The sequence below is a fragment of the Mirounga angustirostris genome, unplaced genomic scaffold (genome assembly GCF_029215605.1).
Source record: "Mirounga angustirostris isolate CCGP_5_RB_7025 unplaced genomic scaffold, mMirAng1.0.hap1 SCAF_1, whole genome shotgun sequence".
NCBI classification, from domain to species: Eukaryota; Metazoa; Chordata; class Mammalia; order Carnivora; family Phocidae; genus Mirounga; species Mirounga angustirostris.
The window spans coordinates 196,348,363-196,371,581 of NW_026991709.1; the positions used below are offsets into that span (position 1 = coordinate 196,348,363).

A 23,219-nucleotide genomic window follows, 5' to 3' on the forward strand; every position below is an offset into this window, starting at 1 on the left:
TATACTTTAGCTCTTTTCCTCCTCATATGAAAACCTCTCTTTACCAGCGCAGTACCTTGAGAAATGTTCTTTGCCCTTGAATCTGACTCCTCCTCAGGGAGGGGAGTGAATGAGGGGATCCTGGGCATCCTTCCTCCAATAGAGCACTCACCTCTGCCTGCTGCCCCTCTGTGGTGGGAGCAGCTTTTCCCTCGCGCTCCCCACCCCTCCCCCCTTCCTTTGGCTTGCTGCACTCTGCAGGAAATGCCAGCCGGTTCTACTGCAGCAGGGGCCCCGGGATCGGCTTACATGGTAGAGGCTGGCCCGCATCATCTGGAACTGATCAATCAGCTTCTTATGCAGAGGCCGCATCTCCGGGTGCACAAACTTCTCATGAACTGCCAGCCCGACTCCAAGGACATGGACCTATTAGGGTGACAGACAGGGCCACTCTGCAAGCCAGGCGGTAGCCCTTGAGAACTGTAGTTGTCCTGCAGTGCATAGCTTTTCCCTCCTGGTCACTGGCCTCTAAGCCCTGCAAGACATACCTGCTCCTGCATGAGCTCCTTGAGCTGGGTGATTTTCTCTGCGTCTCCCGGGTGCTTGGTGATATAATCTTTATCAAAGAAGGCCTGTGAAAGGAAAGGCTACGTCAGGAAGACTCCTCCCAGGACTACTGCTTAGAGGGGGCCCAGGAAGCCTGAGTCTCAGGTGCCACTTGAAAGGCAGGTTCTGCCTCCTCACAGGTACACACACCATCTCTAGCCTGGCCTGCTCGAACCTCCTGCAATCACAGGTGTGGTTTTTGTGCCGAAGAAGGACTGAAGGTAGCCAAATAATCTAAGCCTGGATGCTGGTCCCAGTCCCTCAGAGAGCCTGGATGGCCTGGGTAGGGCAGGCAGGGCTGGTGGCCAGGGTGTGGGGCCAGTCTCTTAGCCACCCACAACTTGCTTCTCATGAAGGGCTGGGCTCTAGGGCTTCTTCTGGAGGCCACTTACCACCTTCCATAATCAGATGGATTACCCATTTGTAGGAGTTCAGAGAACAAAAAAGAAGAGAAGGTCCCATGGGAGAGCCATGCCACAGAAACGAGGAGTGGGAGGGAGCTTAAAGCCTCACCCCAGGACCACACCTAGTCAGTGGAGGCACAGCTAGGAGAGGGCGAGTTGGGAAGGCTGCCGTAGGAGAATGGAGTCTCAAGAAGAGCCTGAGAAGTGCCTTCCCAGCAAGGCTGCCTGTTGTGGGTCTGGCCCAGGGTCCCGCTCACCTCTTGGTAGCGTGCAATGCCCCCATTGACAGCTGCATCGATGACGCCGTTCAGGCACATGCTGAGCAGGTTGATGTTACCGTGCACCTGTTTGTGTTGATACTGGCTGATCAGGGCCCGTAGCTCCTGGTTCTTATTCTCAACCACTTGGATGGCATTCTCCAGAGGGCTCACCTCCACCTGAGGGCACACAGCACACGGTGTTGTCCCAGGCACAATGACAACCCCTCCCTCAGCACGGTCCCGAGAGTGGGGATCCAAGACCAGTGATGCTGATTCCCACCCTTGTTCCTGTGGACTTAAGACTCCCTGACCTCTTTTGAATTTTCTCTTCTGATTTGTAGGCACTCAGAAGCACAGTAAATAGTGAAGAGCACCCGTTCTGAAGTCAGAGAGCCCTGGCTTCCCGAACCTCAGGGAATAGCTTCCACATTTGTAAACTGGGAGATTAAAAGTATCTGCTGCCCAGGGGTGTTGTGAGGGTTAAAAGAAAGAAGGTGTACAAAGCCCCCGGCACAGGATTGGCCTGTGGCAGCCTAGGCTAGGCAGGTGGCTGACGCTCGCTTTCTGTCTTCAGTTCTTAGAGAAAGGTCCCCAAAGCCAGGGCTGAAGATCAGCCCCATCCGAAACGTGTCTCACCAGTTCCCTCCTCTCCACTTCGAACCACCGAGAGATGCCGGGCAAGCTGTGGGTGAGGGTCAATGTGGTGCGCTCGATCCACAGGCTCTGGAAGGAGGTACAGGCCAGTGAGCAATTTTTGCCACACCTGCCTGCCTGAAGGATGAGACAGTGACGAGATCCTGAGAAAGTGGGGCTTGCCCCTGGCCTTATTACAAGTACTGCCCCGGCTTTCCTAGAGTTGTTCACCTTGAATTCATTCTCCTTGTCCTTGGGGCCTTTGTGAAAAGGCCTGTCGTACCGGAACTTCCTCACATTGTTGACACGGTAGAAGCTCTTGACGCGATCCGGGACCCTATCCATCTGCAGGACATCCACATAATCTGGGATGGGCGTCACCGCATAGATCTGCAAGTCTGGGCAGGAAGTGAAGGGAAAACCCAGACTTGCCAGAGAGATGGATCTGAGTACTGACTCCCATCATCCGCTAAAGGAGAAATGAGCACCCCAGCCCCTATTCCCAAATGGCAGCACCAGCTGCATCTTGAGGGCCAGACGAGAGACCCAAGCACAGTTAGACCAAATTTCCCTCTCTGCACCCTCTCCCTGCTCTAGCACAGCATCTCCTGAGCACTCAGCCAAGGTGAGATGCCAACAGCCAAGAAAGACGGGAGAGAGGTCAGGAGAATGCAGGTGCCCACCCTGCAAGAGCAAGAAAGTTGTAAGAGCCGGGGCCTTCCCACTGTAGGTAAACTGTATTTCCTGCAGAACAATCTTTTAATAAAAATACTTTTGGGGGTCTTTGTGGAGAGATAACATGGGAGTCCACCTGCCCTCCCCTCTCTGGAACACGCCTGTACAGTCATGGTGACTGTCATGAGGTCTCCAAGGAAGCTGCGTGAGGGGGATGAGGGGCAGGCCAGTGTTTGCAACCGGACTCCCAAGTGCCACTAAAACCACAGGCTCTCCCCATCCTTCCCCACCCCAGGGCTATACCTCAGTCTTCCTGACAAATAGGAGCAGAGCAGGGCACAGAGTGGTGGTTATCCCTGGGGCAAGAGTCCTGGTGGAACCCCAAATCAGCCTGTTGAGTGACTGCTCCCGGATGCCTAGGCAGGTCCTTCACAGGGCAAGGTGGGGACTAAGGTAATGGTAGCAGCCAGCCTAGGGATAAAGGTCCCCCCCTAAAGCCCTGCTTCAGGCACTCCACGGCTAAGGGCATGCCATGGCTGCCTCTGCTAAGTGTGGGTTCAGTGATGAGGACACACTCTGTTCAGGACTTATGGGTAACCTAGCCCGTAAGGCCAACAACACAGCAGGGGGCAGCTGACTGGGTGGACCTCACCACCTAGGACCCCAACCCGCCTTCCCCCACCAAGCATCAAAAGATACACTGGGCGTCACACTGCAGGATGGCATCGTCGGGGTGGTTGGGATGCTGCATGGCAACGGCCTGTGGGAACTCGCTGAGCATCCTCTGCTGGAAGGCCTCCAGCCTCTCGTAGTCATGGCCCCGGCACACGTATTCTTTGTTCTGCCACAAACAAGAGAGCCTGCTCTCTGCCTTGCCTCAAGCCCCCATCTCCACAGGGGTGTCAATAGCTACGCATGTCATAAGCCTGTCCTAGGGGCCCCTGTGACAGTCATGGGGCACACAGCACTCAGTCCCTGCCCTAGGGGAAGTCATGATCCAGAAGGGAGAGGGACAGGAAACGGGAGGCTTGCACTGTGATGTAGCAGCCTAGAGGCAGGACACAGGCTGTGGGGAGCTTGGAGGAGGGAGGGCACCTTACCCAGGAAGGGGTGCGAGGTGCACGGTGGGATTTTAGAAGATGCCATGCCTGAAGAGAGTCCTGAAAGGCCCACATGGGTCAGCAACGAGGGAGGAGCGGCGAAGGGCACTCTGTGTGGGTACGGTCACAACCAGGGCAACAACAGCCTGGACAGGAAAAGGGGCAGTGGGAGGAAGGTATGTGTGGAGAGCTAGGGGGAGGGGGAGGAAGATGTCTGCAGGGGTGTGCCAAGGAGTGATGGCTGGGTGTGCCACCACAGAAGTCCCAACAAGGGGGTGACCGGGTGCGTGCTTTTGAAGGACACTTTTTTTTTTATTCTTATGTTAATCCCCATACATTACATCATTAGTTTTAGATGAAGTGTTCCATGATTCATTGTTTGTGCATAACACCCAGTGCTCCATGCAGAATGTGCCCTCCTCAATACCCACCACCAGGCTAACCCATCCTCCCACCTCCCTCCCCTCTAGAACCCTGTTTGTTTTTCAGAGTCCATCGTCTCTCATGGTTCGTCTACCCCTCCGATTTCCCCCGCTTCATTCTTCCCCTCCCGCTACCTTCTTCTTCTTCTTCTTTTTTTTTCTTAACATATATTGCATTATTTGTTTCAGAGGTACAGATCTGAGATTCAACAGTCTTGCACAATTCACAGCGCTTACCAGAGCACACACCCTCCCCAGTGTCCATCACCCAGTCACCCCATCCCTCCCACCCCACCCCCTACTCCAGCAACCTTGTTTGTTTCCTGCAATTAAGAATTCCTCATATCAGTGAGATCATATGATACATGTCTTTCTCTGTTTGACTTATTTCACTCAACATAATACCCTCTAGTTCCACCCACGTCGTTGCAAATGGCAAGATCTCATTCCTTTTGATGGCTGCATAATATTGAAGGACACTTTTATTAGCTGGGAGAAACAGTGTACATATTGCCCAGCGTCCAGTAGGTATTCAGTAATTATTTACCGTGCTGGCAGTACAGTCCTTTGCAGTTGCATCAGCAGAACAAACTGACATCATCCTAACTACACATTTCTTAAAACCTTGTGTTACATCATATTTGGTTTGAGTTAGGTCTCAGATTTTCTGCTAGCAGGCTGAGGTCGGCACCCTCAACCCTGCTGCTCACTGACCTCACAGCTGGTCCCGAGGGAATGGAACACATGTCCAGACCTCTGGTGGCATGTGTCTGCCTGCCCAGCTGCCTTACTAGAGCCACTTTGACAAAGTGGCATCAGGCACTGGCAGCCACTCCCTCCTCCTGCCACCTGCTCCCGGCATGTCTTCAGAGGAAGAGAGACAGGTCCACAGGGCCAGCCGCACACTCACCGGTACAAGGATGATCACAGGCCAGGCTTTGGAGGACCTTAGATTATTTTGGAATAGAATTTCTGCCCCCTTTCCACTTCCCCTTTTACTATGGGAGAACTCAGCCAAGGCTGGGCCCCATGTCTGGATGCATCGGAATGAAAAACAATACCAGAAGGGAAGTCAAGGTCGGGAGGAGCAGGATGGCCTCTCCAGTGGAACAGACCAATAGTCAAAGGACAAGAGACATTTCTAAGTCCCTTGCTTGATAAGCAGAACTGACAAAGATAATTGTAAAGAATTGGTCTTTTCATATCAACTCGTGAATGTACAGTCCTCACCAGTATCTGTTCATGGGTCAAATGAAGAGAAACAGAAATTCCCCCAAGAAGGGAGGGCTGGATGTTTTCCTGTCTCCGTGCAGATGAGTAGATAATCACATTTGTGAAGCGAGGGAGGCAGATGGTCCAGAGAAACCAAGCTGACAGAGCTAAAGTAATAGATGGCCTATGTGTTCAAGGAAGGTGAGGAAATAGCCTAGCTTTCTGGGGGAGACCCAGCAGGAAGAAGGCACATAGCGTTGACCTTGAGGCTGGTTGTCGGTTTCCAGTTTGCTTGTGTGAAAGCCCCCATCCTTATGTGAGACAGATCTGGCTGCCACTGCTTTGTACTTGGTCCTTGCCATCTACCAAGCAAACAGCTACCTCCACTGGGACTTACTCCATTTGCCAAACATGAGCTGAGCAGGTGAGGGAAGGGAAGGCAGCATGTGGCTCTGCGAGGCAGATTTGTATGCATGAAACACAGCTCCTAGGGACTGCTCCTTGTGTGGGGATGGGAATGGACTGATGGGTGACACTTCCTAACACCCACTGTTATTCGTCCTCCAATACTGGCACCTTTGAAACCCCATTTGAACATTCAGACTGTCGCCTGCAAGCATTGTTTAGATGGGCCACATGCAGGTTCTATGCCAGGTCCTACTTGTCAGACAGCGCTGAGTGCCCTAAGACACTGAGATGCCCTGTGACATGAGCATGTGTGGTGGAAGCCACACATTTAATGGTCAGTCTACTGTTGAGGTCAGGACTGTACTGGTGTCTTATCTGCCTGAGAATAATCACAATGGAGGATTCCAGGCACTGGAACTTAAAGTTAGAAGGTTTCTAGACATACCTGTGGGACATTCTCAGACCTTGGTCATTTCCTGCAGGAATTTGATATGGTAAGAAAATCACCCTCACATATCCCAGGTAGCTACAAAATAGTACAGTGGAGTAAAACAAAGTCTAAAGTTGGCAGTCAGTCCTGTTAAATAAAGCCAAATGCCTTTTGTGGACTAGTCCTTCAAAAAGGAGTATTCAGTAGAATAGGGAAAAAGGTTAAAAAAAAAACATGTTATAAATGAATTATGTGTAAAATATGATATAAGTTCTTGTGACTACCTGAATGGACTCACCCGAAGGAAGAAAGGAAACTTCCTGCCATAGAAGCCGACCCGAAAGAACTCAGGCTCCAGGCGTTGCTGCTCCATGATGTTGTCATAGTAGCTGGCCTCCATTTTCTGTGAAGGAGAAAGGCAGTTGCCTTCAGGTTGGCCTGACTGCTAAGTGGTGTCCAAAGCAAGTTCTCCCAGGCCCAAGTAGACATCATCTTTTGGAAACAGAACATGGCAACTCAGAGCGTGTAGAAGGGAGTCCCTGGCCATGATCAGCCTCTCCCCAGGTTGCTGCCTGATGGAAGAAGAAGCCCTCCTACCCAGTGGGTGGACCCAATCCCACACAGATCCAGGCTTCTTTGTCTTTCAGGGGCACACATTGAGCATGGACTCCTCCCACCCCCATGGATTTCTGGTTTTGGTTGATACTCACTACACCAAGTGACTTCTGGCTGGTGTTACTTATAGGTGGCTAATAGCTATTCTCAGCACCATTTTCCATCAGTCCAATTGCACTGCTCTTGTTCATCCATCATCTGACTAAAGAGGCTAATAATCACAGCAAGAAAGTCTCAGTTGCCAGGATCACTGGTACTGTTCCACTTTAAGAGATTTTAAACTTTAAAAGTTGAACTAATATCCATGATGTCTGGCATTACCAAGGTCAGTACGTTTCTTAGTATTGGTTGGCCTGGCTTCACATTCAGAAAAACTCATTGAATTTTGACTGGGAAGATAGCTCTAATGCACTCAATCAAGCTAGCTTGCGGGGGAGCAGTGGCCTTCAAAGACCAGTCAAAAAGCTACTTCTAGAGAACCACATCTATTGTATAGACCCAAATCCCCACCTGGAGCAGGGAACATGGCAGGGAACATAGCCACACTGACTGGGTGGAGGAGGAGGGTGAGACTGCTTACTTCTCTTTGCTAATGAAGTTTGCAGCTACTATGACTCAGAACCCAGCACCAGCAACCAGAAAAGTTTGGTAGAGACCTTCGAAGTCTATGGGACATTTCACTTAATTTTTGAATATTTAGCATGAAAGAAGGGAGTAAGAACAAGGTGCTTGAAAGTGACCACAAGCCAAAGCATGGAAAGATTATTTTATAAAGTTTTCAGATGAAGCATCCCTGAACAAAATCATTTAGGAAAAGCTCCTTCATGAAGTTGAGCTGCTACCTCCTCCTTGAACCCCCCATCTTATCCTGTATACGCTGCTTCTCCCTTCCCTGAGCACCAGTGGTTCTTGGGGGCTGGATCATACCATCATTTGTCAGATGTGTGTTTTAGTTCCCCAGTGAGACTACAAGGGTCTTGGGGGCAGGAGCTGTGGCCTCCACTTCTCCTGTACTGTCCACAGCACTTAAACCAGGGCTAGGCCCACAGTGAATGCTCACTCAGAAAGTGATGCCAGGGAAGTGTCAGCACCTCCAGTCAGGGTGGGGGTAGGGGACGGGGCAAAGCTCACCCGAATCCAGCTGAGGCTCTGATAATCGTAGAGACTCTCGTACTGACATGCCAGCTCCCTGCACAATGGGATCCCAAACTCCCAGCTCTGTGTCAGAAGGAAAGACAAGGCTTCAGCACCTCAGGCATCCTCAGAACAGCCCCAGCTCACAAGGAACACATCAGAGGGCACAACCAAAGGCCCCCTGCAGCTCATCTGTCACAAAGAACTGCTCAAGATGAGTCTGTGGAGCACAACACACAGTGCTGTGGCTTTCTAGCTCACGGTGGAGCTTTCAGGTTTCTCCTCAAATGTCTCTACCTCCAAGAGGACTTTCCCTGACTACCTCATCAAGGACAGGAACTTCCCCACCCATTCTCTGTTTCATTACTCTCCAGTTATCTTTAAAAAGTATTTACTTTTCTGTTGTATGAGTCTCAATTAGATGATGAACTACATGAAGGCAGGAACCCTGTTTATTTACTTTATCCTCAGAGCCTAGAGCAGTGCCAGGCATGAGCAGGTACTCAATAAGGATTTATTTAATAAGTTGATGAAGGTAACAATGACTTTTATTATTTTTTAAGCTTTTATTTAAATCCCAGTTAGTTAACATGCAGCATAATATTAGATTCTGGCATACGATATAGTGATTCAGCACTTCATAAAACACCCAGTGCTCATCACAGCAAGTGCCCTCCTTAATCCCCATCACCTATCTCACCCCTCTCCCGACCCCCTCTCCTCTAGGTAACCATCAGTTGGTACTCTAGAATTAAGAGTCTGTTTCTTGATTTGTCTCTTTTCTTCCCTTTAATCATTTGTTTTGTTTCTTAAATTCCACATATAAGTGAAATCATTTGGTATTTGTCTTTCTTTGACTAATTTATTTTGCTTAGCATGATACCCTCTAGCTCCATCCATGTTGTTGCAAATGGCAAGATTTCATTCTTTTTGATGGCTGAGTAATATTCCATTGGGTATATATACCACCTTGTCTTTATCCACTCATCATCTATCAATGGAAACTTGGGTGGAAACAATGACTTTTAAATTAAGATTACGAAGCTCAGAAACAAGTATGGAAGCCAAGCAGGAAGTGGCTACCCAAGCGCTTAGTAGTAGGCCTGACAATTTCCTTTTAGAAATATTCCAGTCTTTTTTTTTTGTCATCACCTGTTGTTTATTTTTTTTTTATTCTTATGTTAATCCCCATACATCATTAGTTTAAATGAAGTGTTCCATGATTCATTGTTTGTGCACAACACCCAGTGCTCCATGCAGAATGTGCCCTCCTCAATACCCACCACCAGGCTAACCCATCCTCCCACCCCCCTCCCCTCTAGAACCCTGTTTGTTTTTCAGAGTCTATCGTCTCTCAGAAATATTCCAGTCTTAAAGAAGGCTTCAAATGATCCTTGCCTAGTCAGGGACCAGGCTGCCTCTGTGGTGTGGCCCCTGTTATGGTGACAGGCCCACATAACAGGCGCCTGAGGAGGGCTTAAGGGGCCTTCACTGAGGGCCAGACTGCCTATTTCCTCTGCTTTTTAATATAGTGCTTTCCTTGTTTTGTTAGATTGGGAATCATTGTTTTTTACTTGATATTTCAGCTAGGCTCTTCTCCCCAATTTCTAAATGCTAATTAAAATTTTTTATTACAAGACATTTTAAGCATATAGAAAAAGAGAAGAATGAACCCCTAGGTACTCATTACCCAGCCTCAACAATGACCAGCTCATCGCCAGTCTTGTATCATTTATACCCCAAGTACTTATTGCCCCCCAGAGTTTTTGAAGTAGATCTCAGACATCATATAATTTCACCCAGTCATATTTCAATATGAATGTTTAAATAATAAGAATTATATTTAAAAAATAATATTTGTAATAGCATCAGGGAGAAAGACAACTCTATGTCATTTGGGACTGTGTTTCTCAAAAAGAGCATATTATTTTTATCCTTTGAAAGAATTAATGCCATATGTATTCAAACTGCAGGACCAATTAAAAATATTAAAACAAACCAAAGGGAATTTTTAAATAGACTCTAGCTCCCTGAGTTAATACACTGCCTCTGACTTAGTGGGCTAGAAAATCTCTTACACCCCCAATACTGCATCTTTCAAGGGGGACAGGTCAGCCCTCTTTCTGGCTCCAAGTGCCACTTGGGCAGGTTTCAGCCAAGTACCTACCACAGGGTCTGCCCGGCAGGCAGCTCCATAGGGGCTGGCCAAGCAGCTGAGCTGTGCACAGACTTCTGGCCAACTTGCCAAGAGCACCCCGTGGGGAACTGCTCATTTAGGTGATGAGGGTCCCACGTGGGGCTAAAGGCACTTAAGTCTGCTGACAGTAGCTCCGGGTAAAGCAGGTCTTCTCCCCCACCGGGGTCAATGCTCATCTGCCTTGCTGGCATTGCTGCCCTAATTTGTATAATTTGCCCTCCTGCTCTAAGCCCTCCTCCCACCTACCCCCCAATTATGTTTAGAGTGAGCTAGGACCAAGAGTTTGAAGACCCTCTGTCAGCCTTAAGGGACCGTGCTGGAACCTGGTGGGTCTGGTGGGTCTGGGCTTTGAGAGCTGCCTCTCAACACAGGTAAGAAACGTGTGCAGGAATACCGCATCCCCGCTATGGATTTTCTCTTGGTCTCCTTCCTTCCGGCAGGAGGCAAAGCCAACTCTAAAACTCCTCACCAGTGTCTGCAATCCAGTTATTTCCACCAGCTCTGACAGATGTGTGCTTTTACACTTCCTTGTGGCCCCTCTGACAGGGATGGCACACATGTTACATTGACTCAGGCTCACTGTAATCAAACTGGAAAGGAAGGCAAAGGCCTGCAAATCCGGACTGGTGGTCTTTGTACTTCTTTTTACACACAGCCTATTAGAAGCAAGAGACTCATCATTCCTTCAGAGGAGCCCAGGCAAGAGTGACCCTCAGCGAGGAGAGCCCAAGCCCAGCTCCACAGAGAAGGCTGCTCCAGCACCAATGGCCCATATGCCAGGTAAGCAGGGGTCAGAGGACTTTGTCCGGCTTCCCTTCCTGTTTGCTCCCTCTGCCCTGTGATGGAGGACCAATTTCCATCTTCACACCTCTCCTTCCTTCTTTCAGCTCCCACTCTGCCAGACCTTGTCTGGCCTGGGAGTGCTGACCCTCTGTGGACTGGAGCCCAGTCCAGATTGGGGGCAGACTCCCAGGTTAACCACCTCACCACCGGAGAATGGCCCTGGGCTAGACTATGACCAGGATTTGAACTTCTGACTCCGTCCTTCTGGGTGCTCATGAAATAAACATGGGACCACAGGATATTGGGTTGTTTGTACTAGGCAGATAACAGAGGCTGGAGTGTGTGTAAGAAAAGCGGAGAGCCTGCCTCGTGAGGCAGGGTGTGCTGGCAGTCTGAGGGCTAGAACCCCTTTACCTGTCCTTCCCCAGAGTCTTCTTTTCTGTCCTCCTCCTGTTGCCAAGGTAGCTTTTCTCCTGGTACCAAGAACCCTACAGGAACACTTTTTCTGCAACAGCCAGGTTTTGCTTTTTTGGGGTGAATAAAAAAAACCCTTGAAGGCTTTCAAGAACTGGTTAGCCTTATCCACTGGTTCTATTAGGTACTGAGGCACAGAAACACAGAAACTGGACCTTCTGTCTGAACTCAAGAGGATGAATCTGATAAATACCTCTTTGAGGATGAGCTTATGAAAGGGCTCATTGAGTGGTCTGCACTCAGCACAGAACCTGTTCCCCCAGGAACTCACAGCAAAAACAGGGTGGCTAGAAGAAGTGGGAGAGCCTCAAGAAGGTGGCCTATGAAGCCTCTGGTCTTTCCCCCTGTCCTGCTCATCTACAATACTCAAACAGGGTTTACATTTTGATTCTCTTGTCTATACTAAGCTGTAAACGTCCTTTTCTAAACAGTAGTGTTTAGTTAGTGTGGAGTGAAGAGGGGAACCGAACCATTGTCCTACTGGTAGGCTCCATCAGATTGGGTTAACTCTCCACTCCATACTCCATGCCCACGGAAAGAAAAGAGAACTACTACACTAAAAGGACGCATGCACACTCACACCGTGCTCATGCCTCTCCTTCTGAGCTGGCAGGGCTTGCTGGGCATGTGGGTAGATGGCAGCTCCAGGTGGGCTGGGTGCCAGAAAGGCAGGCCTGGAAGTGTACTGGTGTGGGGCCCTAAATCCAGCCCTGGACTGGCAAGAAGAGGAGGCTTTGGGATGGCACTGTGGCTCTGTCACACGTGGCTGCCCAAGCGCTGAGCATGGGCCTCCTTTCTGGGCTAGGTTACCCGAGAGCTCCTGAGGGTTTGGAAAGGTTCCTGCATGGGTGAATGCTTTTGACAAAGATTTCTCCTATGTTATATAAAACTGATGGATGTTTTCTGATTTATGGGCAAAAGCCATTAATATTTAAATCTTTCTTTTTAATGATGAAAAAATTCATTAAAAAAAACCCCAATTTCCATTCAAGTTAGGGGTTCAGCCACAACAGTTCCCTGAGTGATCCAAATTCAGCTTTTTAAAGCACACTCAAAGCTGAATAATGAGCATACAGCATCAACAGGTCACACAACCTGCCTTTCCAGTACATGGGCCACAGCCAACAGTAGGTGGTCAGAGGGCCCCACAAGGAGCCCTCTGGGAGATGGGAGCAGGATGGCTGGCAAGTCCCCAAGAGGCCTAAACTAATGCTGACAGTGCCTGCCAATCCCACAGAGTCGAGCTTGATGGGGAAGAACCCCAAGGAGACAAGTCCAGTCTGTGCTGTGAGGGGGGGAGACCCAAGATAACATGTACCGGTAAGAGGCAGGACAGGCCTCTTTTGACTAAGGTTAAGATCCACTCATTTTTACGGCTCATATTTTCTACAGCAGATTAGGAAAGCTGTATCAGTTCTTGAAGTAAATCTAATAAATGTAAGTGGGGGCCCAGAAGCCCCTGCTGTAGGAGCATCAGCATGTGCCAAGCTGCTCTGTGGGGTTGTCTCTGACACCTTCAATCTGGAATTGGCTTCCAAGCCACAGAATTAAACTGTATATTTTTTTTTCCCAGAGAAAAATCATACTGCCTCCAAAGCTAATGCATACACATGGGCATCTACCCACTCACCACCCTACACACAACCCTCTGTAGCTTCTGCCCATCCCTACAGTGTCGAGATGCCACACATTACAGCAGAAACTGAAGAGCTGAAAGGCTTGCCTAATGACACCCACCTTGCCTTTGTTGAAGTAGTGGATGATCTTGCGGCACAGTCCCTCTTTCCGCTGCCACTCTGTCTGGGATGGGTAGTGGAGAAATTCCCGCAGCGGCCGTTCCTCCCACTGCAGCAGCTCACAGTAGAGAAGCAGAGTGAATGCGGCCTCTGTGGGGACAGGAAATATGGAGGTCCAGGGGCTTCTCCTCAGGGATCCAGGAGTAGCCTGGTGCCAGGGGACTAGGCTAAGCACCATGCTAGGGCAGGGCATGTGCAGCCCAGGTCAGGGACACTGAATACCAAAGGTAAGATAGAGGGGCTGCCCACAGCATTAAGGAACCTAATAAGATCCTGGTAGACACCTTCCTCCCATAGCCTGATCACTCATGCTGGGCTCTAGATAAAGTCCAGCCCAGTGACCTGAGTTTGTGCCCAGGCTGCCTTGCTTTGGGAGACACTGACATGTCAGAGGGTTCTTGGGTTCCTTTTTGGTCACTGACTACAGCTTCCTTTCCAGCCTTCTCAGAATGGCTCTTACGGGTAGGCACTGACCAAGGCTGACCCTAAACCAGCCCTGGTGCCTCCAGCACCATTTTCTGACCTCAGCATGGCCCTCAACTCTACTATTTCTGAAAGGCCCAGAGAGGAGTGTAAATGGTGGTAACTGTGTGATGGGCCTGCCCCCAGAAGCTCTGTTCCTGGAGGAGCCTAAAGTTGATGCTGGACCCAGGGCAGAGGACCAGTGACACCTTACCCTATACGTGGAACTGTTGGAGAGTTATATAAAACAACAGCAAATAAATACTATGGTTCTCTAAATTCTAAGGCATGTGTCACACTGAATTACAACCACTGCTCTTTCCTGTTCTATTTGCTCATTTTTAGTAGGCATCTTCTACTGGCAAGGTAATTAGCTCTAGCTTCTGCCTGGCCTTCCAGGCCCTACTCAAGTCCACTCCCCATGACTGTGAAGAATCTCATTTCTAACTATTCCGTAACCCACTTCCAGTTTTAGCCAAATACACCTGCCTGTAGCCACTCTCCAGGCTCCTCATCATTGCCTTTCTGCCTGTGCTCTGGCCACTGGACCTTCCTGCCCAGGGATGCACATGCCTCTTTACTGGATCTGGACGAGAAGTCCTTTCTTTCTGGGGACAAGACCCTGAGGCACTCAAGGCCTCCCTTTGGAACTTAGGAAACCAGAAGAAATCTTCTTTCCTGACTATATCCTTTTCAGATGTTATTCCTGAGGCCACCAGAGACATGGCTCAGCACCCTCTCTCTGTCCAAATCCCTGACCCAGCCTCTCAGTCATGGTCCAGTTCTTGAGTTTAGTAAAAGCCTCTATAGTACATGAAATTTATCAGTCTATTACTTCACCACTTTCTCAGAGAGTTACTGGAATCATGGGTGGAAGTAGACACTGAAAATGGCAGATTTAGCCCAGTCATTTCAGATTTTCATTCTTGCCAACCTGTGTGGTCAGGAAAGGTGGTATCTTTGCCAAACAATCTCTTACATCTTGAGATAAGGAAGAAGGATTCTGTGTTTCTACAGATCCATCTAATTCTAGTCATGTTGATGGACGAGAATAGCTTGAATTTCCTGGTTTGTCACACAAATTCAAGTCTTATGGCTCAAGAGCTAGGCTGCAGTGGCTGGTCACCACAGTGAAGAAGGTGGCTATTCTGGGGGATCTATTGCACAAGGTGATGAGGCAGGAGACACATGCATGCATATACCTTCCTGACTCAGAGTAGCGCTCAGTAAACATGGGACAGGCAGGCTGAAATGCTTTTCAATTTGTTCTATTAGAAAAGGCCTTGGGGCGCCTGGGTGGCTGTTAGTTGTTAAATGTCTGACTCTTGAGTTCAGCTCAGGTCATGATCTCAGGGTCGTGAGATTGAGCCCCGTGTTGGGCTCTGCACTCAGTGGGGAGTCTGCTTAAGATTCTCTCTCTCCCTCTCCCTCTGCCCATCCCCCTCAAAAAAAAAAAAAAAAAAAAAGAAGAACAGGCTTTGTATGGATTAAATTGTAAACACAATGAAAGGATCCCCGGGTCTGGCCTGTCAGAAAGCCATATGAACACTCTCTGTCCTCTCCCCTGGGAGCTTGAAGTGGGGCTGCTGTGCAGTTGCAGGGGGAGGAGCCTCGGGGGCAAGGCAGTTCTGCCGGTGAGTTCTGGAAGTCCCAGCGTTAGGTGGATATTTTTGTGTTGTGGCCTCCACAGCTCTGGCTGTGGAGGTCTTCAGGAAGGCTCTGCTCATGGAGAGTGACACTGAACTCAGGATGCTCTGAACCTAGCACATCAGAATTTGGAGGTTACCCTTGAGGCCTCAGAGTTGGTGGATAGGAGGCAAGGAGAGAACAGAACAGCCTCAGACAGCAGAGGACATGGCGTGACGGCACAAGGGGAATTTCTGCCTGCCTTCCCTCCACCACAAGTTAGAAAAGAGTTGAGGGAAAGGAGTGAGGTGAGGGCGCCACACCTCACTAAGGTGTGGCAGGCACTTGCTCAGAGCCTTCTTCTGCCGGCTGTGCATCCCTGTCCAGTCTGTCCTCAGGGGGAGGCATGGCTGTCCCCCTTCCACTCACCTGTGTAGTTTTCAGCCTGCAAATGCATATCACAAAGCTTATGGATGTAGCGGATATACATCTCTTCTTTGTTAATCTCAGATTTGTAAAAGTTCTGTAAGAGAGAAGGAAATACACATCAAGATGAGAGAGGCTTCCACCTGTAGTGGCCATACCCGAGCTCCAGGCAGCTGGCCGAAGCCCTGGGTGCACTGGGCAGGAGAAGGAGGGCAGGCATGGAGGCACCTGGCACCAGAAAGAGAAAGGACCAGCCAGAAGGCACACCTGCTCCCCAGGTGTGGTGGGGCCAGTGGCAGATCTGTGGGCGTCCTAAGTAGTGAGGAAGAGGCAGAGTGCCAAGGCAGACTGGGAATTAGGTATGTCAGGGTTGACTGGACCTTGCCAAGGGGACAGGGTGGAGTTCTGTCCAAAGAAGTTCATGTCGTTCCTTTCCCAAGTGGGAATGTGACTGATGAGGTGCAGGTCTCCAAGATACCAGTGACAGAGCTGATATCCTGACTCAAACCCTTAGCCTAACAGCCACTGTAGAAGGGCCAAGGCCAGCACCACGTAGGACAGAAACCATTCCACCGGGCAGATAGGAGAAAGGGCCCGTGTCCTCTCACCATCAGGTTAACAGTACAGCCGATCTTCTTATTCTCTGTTTCCTCTCCTTTCATGCAGTCCCTGGATGGGAGAACACAAATGAATGTCTCATGGCATGAAGTGCTGCCTCTGGGACAAAGCATAGAACTCCAGGGTCATGGAGGCGTTAGTATGACTAAACCCAAAATTAGGATGCTCTCCAACAGAAAATGCTTCCACAGATGGGGACTGTACAGGGAGCTCCCTCTGAGCTTTGGAACCACTTCTAGGGTTCAAAGATCTCTGTTCAACTGGTGGCAGAGTGTAGAGCCCAGATCGTTCATTAGGGCATAAAGTGGCACCGACCAATAACCTCAGCACAGAAGAGGGTATCAGTAAAGGAGAATGTTGAATGCCCAAGTCCTCAGAAGGAGAGGCACAGAGGTTTTCTGATAGGGAAAGTTCCCTTTGTAGGATAATGTTCAACAGAAGCCAAGATGCTCCACTCCAGGGACCTAGCTTCAGGACCCTGTGACTATAGCAACCATGGCATGGTCGTCATGTTACTGCCTCATTGGCTTTTCTCCCTATGCTGTCCTTCCTGTGCACTAGTGGGAAGCACACATTTGAAGTTTCTTTCTGACTTAGGGGTAGCTTCAACCAGTGCTGGGGCTGTGTTCATGCTAAGATGAGCAGGGCAGGGTTGGGTGTAGGAGGGGTCAGGGCTGGCCTGTGAGACACAGAACAATGGAAACACTGAGGTTGGATCCTTCCCTAGGGAGAGAGAGGTCAAAACTAAGCTCCTCTGGAAGGAACAGAGGCTTGGCACAAGGAGACAGAGGAGAAGGAGAACTAGATTGATGAATCCGGCAAGAAGCCTCGTGTACACACTGCCAGAGTCCCATCTGCCTGTTGTGCTTCCTTCTGTGGAACCCCTTACTGCTCTGGTATATAGATACAGTTCCTTGTGCAGCCGTGGGTTAGGGAGAAGCTGCATAAGCGGGTTTATGGAACACTAAGATTAGGCAGAGTGTCTTGGCTTTGCTCCATTGACAGCATGGGGCTCAGTGAGGAACATCACAGCTGGGAGTCAGGGGCCCTAGTCCAAGTCGCTGAACCTCTGGGTGATCATTTGACAAACTCAGTTATCCCCATCTTCCCAGCTGTAATCCAACTTCCAGAGGGATGACTTCTTTGAAAGAAAGGAATACTGAAAAATCTCACAACTCTCATGGTATTCCGCAAAGTCAAGTGGCCTTCCTTCTATGGAGGGTTACTATCAGAGTTGGCAGCAATGTGGGATTTGGAACCAAGGTCCTCCTTGTTGGGTTCCCTATCATCATAGGCATTTGGTTCCTTTGTAGCCAGACATGGGGGTCCTGCACATGCCACTGCAGAGTCTGTCGTTTGGAGCTAGCAGGGACAGGAAAATGCTGTGACTTTTCAAGAGGAGGGCCAGATGGTCAACTTGTTATAAGCAACACACAAAGTGGCAGGAGGCATCTGTCTCTCCAATAAGTTGGCCCCAGAGAGGGCAGTGAGATCTCAACTAGCTACTTTGGCATTAAATGGTTTGTTTTTTTCCTAGAAAGCATCTGAAACACTTACCAGGCATCACCTTCTGTTTGGCCATAACTAGAACTTTACTGCCAAGTCAATTAAACAGAAAAGCACTGGCCTCAACCCGTTGATACCAGGGGCATTCCCTACACACCTTTGTGCGCTATGACCGCCTTGCCCATGTAATGCTAACAACTGACTCTTCTCTTCTGTGTGGCTACTCAACAGAGAGGACACCTTTTAAAGCTTCTGACTTGGGTGCAGCCATTGCTCTCCTGCACTCTTTCTCTGGAGGATGAATAGGGAAGACTCTCCTAAGGAGGCTTCTGAAGCAACCGGCTGTGAGCATTGTGCTGGTGCTGACCTAGACCAGGGCCAGGGCAGCCCTTAGTGAGACTGGAGAGGCCTGAGAAAGGGAGGCTCCATATGGCTCCAGTTCTTCTTCCAGATGGAGGGTTCCACTTAAATCCCCAAGGGCTTGGCAACTCTAGCTCTGTCCCTGCATGTTCCAGGACACTAAGAACCATTCCCCTCACCCCCAAACCCCAGGGGCTCTGCTTCCTCACCCGGGAAATACAGAAGCCACCAGTGAACATCTTTATAACTGACATAGAGTATCATTCACACAAAAGCTGAAGACATTAGTTGAAGAGGTACTCAGAGGAGGTTCATGCTAGTCTAAAACTGAGTCTTACACTCTAGGTTCAGCTCATTCTGGAGTAAACCTATTAATTATTTGTATAATCAATATGTATATATTTAACTGTCAACAACTATTTTCTTAGTAGGTTCTTGATGAACTAAACTGCACTGGGGTTGAAGAGACTTCTTGGTTCCTGCATGGTCTTCCCATCAATCAGTATGTACTATATACGTGGCAGAGGACCATCAAGACTTCCTGCAGGGGACCAGGGAGATAAGGACAAGGTCCCTGTCCTCAGGGAGCCATTCTCTTCAATTGAATGAGTCAGAAAGGTGAAGAATGATCATCATCCAAGGTGACCGATGCTTTGAAAGAAGTATGTGCAAAGATCCAGGTAAGCTCCTATTTGGGAAAGCCTCCTTGATGGGGCTTGGTAGAAAGGCCCCTCTTGGGAGGACACAACATGTAGAGAAGCCTGAAGAGAAGGATGTGAGTGGTGACAACATGGATGAGGGGATAGGTCATGCCTCTTGAGTCAGATGTGGGTTCAGATCCTAGCAATGGCATTCCATACCAATGGTGTTTCTTCACTGATAAAAACAAGGATAACCCTTCAGGGCTGCATATGGGATTAGAGACAATGTTTGTAAAGCACAGAGCACGTGGTACATTTTTAATAGATAAGAGCCATCATAAGCATTGTGGTGTTTCCTTTCACATTAACAAGGAGCAACGCTAGGAGGTTAGGGTGCACACATGGCTAGTGGGGACTGTCAGGGGACAGGGCTGGAGAAGTGGGCAAAGCCCAGTTTATGAAGGGGCTTTGATGCCATGTGAAAGAGTATGAACTTTGTTTTTTAGGAACCATTCTTGAGACAAGAAATAGAAGAGAATGAGATTGGTTTTGGCCATGAGTTTGAGTTGTTTGTACAAGGTAGGTACAAAAATCAAACAGGCAGCTAGAACTAGGCGAAGAAATTAATTTCAGCTCTTTCTGGTAGGCCACAGTGAATAGAGCTGACCTTTTAGTAAACGTTTCAGTGAGGGGGAAGTTATAGAATTTTGTCCACCCTTCTTCCCTGTCTGATGGCAGTTGCAGAAAAGGCTGGGGATGTGGCATGAGCAAAGGAGTCCACTATTCTAAAAGGGGTCCCCAAAAGGCCACTTGTGACCTCATAAGGCTCAGGAAAAATGGGTTGAAACTCACACAAGCACAACTGTGCTACAGGAAAAGGGGATGCTTGAGACGTGAGCCAATTTCTCCGGAATTCCATTCCCATGCCCGGCTAGTGCACAGGACACCTGAGTCTTCTTTGCAAAGCACAAGTCTTGGCATAGCAGGACCCTCTATTCAGCAGCAGCCAGAGGTGGCCTAAACTCCCTCATTTCCTGCTACATAGGTGCTCTCTCTTGGCGTTTCCACATCTTGTAGCACAGAGGAGACAACTATTGCTTGGCCATGGGTTCCCTCTGTCATTCTTCCTCATTCCCTATCCCTCTAGGCTCCTAAAAGGTACCCTTAGCCACCACATGAACTCTGCTGAGAGAATAAGCCTGCAATAGGGGCTTCACTGCCACTTCTGGAGTAATTCAAAAGCCATGATATGACAGAAGGCAAGACTTCATGAAAAAACTACTTTTACATGAACTCTCAGACTGAACACAGCATAAAGATCTCTGAGCTCACAGTCTGCTTCCTCTAATCTATTTATGACCAGGACCAAGGGACAGAAATAAGTAGACTTCAGGCAAAGAATAGAGGCATGGAAAAGTAGGGTCCCCAGTCCCTGGAAAAACCAACTGGAAGTCCAGTAAAGTCCCACTTCTGCACCAGGTGACATTTCCCTGCCCACCTGCCATATGGCCCTCAGGAACATCTGCACAAAGGACCTACTGTTGTTTCCTGCATTGCTCTGCTGTGCCCATTCCTCTGATCCTTAACCTTTCTGGATGGAAAGTCAGATGGCTACATGTCTCTGGGATGCCCCCTGGGGGCACATATTACAAGGGATCCCAGGAAACCCTGGCCCACCCTTGGGAGAAGGCTCTTTCCTTCTCTTTCCTTGGCCATCGGTAGCTTCCTAATGACTGGTGTTGGCACCCAAAACCAGAACAGTCCTCCCCCTAAAGGCCACATGGTCTCAATTATAAGATCAGAGGATGTCCTTGCTGAGGAAAGTATCCTGATCAGAGAAGGTCAGGTAGGTAGGTGTCTGAGAAGATACCTGTAGTCAAGAAGGCGTTCCATGAGGCGGGTGACTGAGGTCACAAAGGAAATGCCGGTTTCACGCCATGTTTCTTGTTCAACCTTCTCCAGCAGGCTATCGGTAGGAGGGTAGGGGAAACAAACACAATATACAATTCATGAGCCCTCCCTGGGCACCAGATTGAGGTCCCAGAGCCCATGGGGCCTGTGATGGATCTGGAGACAGCAGACTTACCACACTGCAGTCTTACCTGGGGTAGGGCCCAAACAGCTGGGTTCTACTCCATGCAGCAGAAAGCAAAGACAAGGTGATTACTGAACTGGCAGGAACAGATGAGCATATTTTCCATTTTCCTGTGTAAGTTCCTAAGGATGCCAATGAACTGAGGAAGGGGTTTTAAAGCCCCAGCCCTTTAGGTGTATGCTATGAGGCTGGTTCTGAAACAGCAGCTGAGTGAAAACTCTGAGGATGGACCTGGCTTTGCAGTTGGCCGTTGACCTCTATCACTGCTCAAGAGGCATCCTCAGCAAACATACAAACTAACCTTTCCACGTAAACCAAGAAAAAGGTTCCAACTAGTCTTGAGGGTCCAGTAGGATAGGCAGTGAGTGAATCCAGGAGCTAGACCTAGTCATCTCCACTGTCAGGGGATGATTCCCTGTGAAACGTACTGGAGCCAGGAGCTAAATGCCTAGGTCCTTTTCTCATTTGCCAGCCCATGCTCCTGGTACCTCAGGGCAGCCTCTGGCTTCTCTGCCTTCTCACAGATCTCTCCTAGGGGATGATGACCTGGACTCTCTGCTTGCTCCAGTGATAAGCCCAGGTCCAGGTCTCACTTCCGATTCCTTTCTACACTGTCCCTCACTCCCTGAAAGTTGTGAGAGTCACCTGTAATGGCCGACCCAGCTAGAGGCCCAGCCTGGCTGCTGTTCATGCTGCCATGATGGTGATCGTCTTCTCCACACAGTGTGTGGCCTGAGCCGAGGCTTCTGGGAAAGTGAGGGTTTCCCACATGACCCATGTTACTAGAGAGAGAAGGCAGCACCATTGCTCTGGCCTCTGAGCTGTGCGGATGAAGCCACTGTGTCAGTACTTCCCGAACTATTCTATAGAGCCCTGCTGTTCTGGAGGACTGAGAAAGGTGTCTGTGAGCAAACAAGCCTGGGAAGTGCTGGTCACACTCCCGTTGGAGAGATTTCATAACTTTCTTAGTATTGTAGGCTTTGAGAAGTCCTACAATACAGAGGCCTGTTCAATTTTAATTGAATCTTTTCTGAACTGATTAGCCCATGATCCACTTACTATCTTCCCCAAAACACAAATTGGGAAATGCTGCTCCATGGTTCTCAGCAACTTTTAGCTCTCAGACGTGATTTAGAAGAGTTTATGAAACACTATTTGGTCAGGTAATTAGTAAATGCAAGTTATTTGTGTGCTTTTTCCTTTGCAGTAAAATCATCTGTTAGTGACTTAGGAGGAGATTTCTCTGCATTATTTCCACAATTAGAAACATCTTCAGCTAAAAGAATAATACTAAAGTATGGATTCATTTTCACAAATCATAATTATTTAAATTTCAAATAAATTCATATTTTATTGTGTGGCTCATCAAGGAACAAAGTGGGCAGGATATAGCATAAAGATTACCCCTCTTGAAATGGAAAGATCTGGGTCTTCCCCCCACAGACTTGCTTTTCACTGGTCATTCAACTGAGGGCAGGATAACACTTCCCTGAGCTCAGTTTTATCACCTCTATTCATGAGGATAATTTCTGCCCTGCCCACTTCACAGGTGTGTTGTGAGGATTAAGTAAGAAATGTCAAGCACATTTTGTATACTGTAAAGTTCTAAGTAAATGTACAGTATTATTATTGGAAAAATACGTTAGAGGCTTGTCTTCAAAATGGCACTAAAAGAAAAATATTAAAGCTGGAAATAATGAGTAAGATGGGAAGGGACTCTATAGCTGTAAGAGTCTTAAGATTTTGTTCTTTAGGAAGATAAAATGTCCAACATCACTATTTATCTAGAAGGACCATGGTTCCCCTGAGTCCCTCCTTCGGACTTAGCCCCCTGTGGCAAGTCCTTTAAGGTCTCTTGGCCTCCATCAGTTCAAGATAGAAGCTATGAATGGTGGACCTGGGAGAACCCCTGACATCATTCAGTACAACCACCTATTTCATAAACAGGGAAACTGACCTGGAGAGTGGGTACAATTTGTTAAAGTCACAATACCCATGGTAGTGTTTTTTCCAAGCTGATTGTATCTTACAAACCAGGGATTTAACTTTTTTCTTCTTAGAAATGTCAACACTGAGCCATCACTGAGTCCCCATGGGCTGTTTGCCCAACTGGATACAGTGCATGCTATGAAGACATAGGATGACCCTTTTCCTATCAGCAAATCTAAGCGCTCAGCATTATCGCCTGTCTCTACCTCTTTACTCAACTATGGCAATCCCTGAGAGAGCTTGCTGCCATAATGCCATCTTCCTGTTGACTAGGAACGACCCAGGTCTCTCCTGATACCCACCCTCTGGAGCCTGCCCAGTGCGGGTTGCACCCCTACCCTTCATCAGCCCACTTCACCCCCTCCCCC

The 23,219-nt window shown here is 48.8% G+C and overlaps 1 protein-coding gene across 1 annotated transcript in view; it reads right to left on the minus strand.

The window, feature by feature from the left end:
- The window catches only part of DOCK3 (dedicator of cytokinesis 3), a 568,243-nt gene that overhangs the window by 17,511 nt on the left and 527,513 nt on the right, over positions 1-23,219 (minus strand). The window contains exons 34-46 of the mRNA XM_064595595.1: positions 20,870-20,896; positions 20,638-20,733; positions 16,251-16,311; positions 15,646-15,739; positions 13,070-13,218; positions 7,876-7,962; positions 6,428-6,532; positions 3,257-3,398; positions 2,114-2,280; positions 1,886-1,972; positions 1,247-1,426; positions 528-611; positions 289-405 (exon numbers count right to left, since the gene is read on the minus strand). Coding sequence (XP_064451665.1) covers positions 289-405; positions 528-611; positions 1,247-1,426; positions 1,886-1,972; positions 2,114-2,280; positions 3,257-3,398; positions 6,428-6,532; positions 7,876-7,962; positions 13,070-13,218; positions 15,646-15,739; positions 16,251-16,311; positions 20,638-20,733; positions 20,870-20,896 — 1,396 coding nt within the window. The remainder of the gene's footprint in view (positions 1-288; positions 406-527; positions 612-1,246; positions 1,427-1,885; positions 1,973-2,113; positions 2,281-3,256; positions 3,399-6,427; positions 6,533-7,875; positions 7,963-13,069; positions 13,219-15,645; positions 15,740-16,250; positions 16,312-20,637; positions 20,734-20,869; positions 20,897-23,219) is intronic.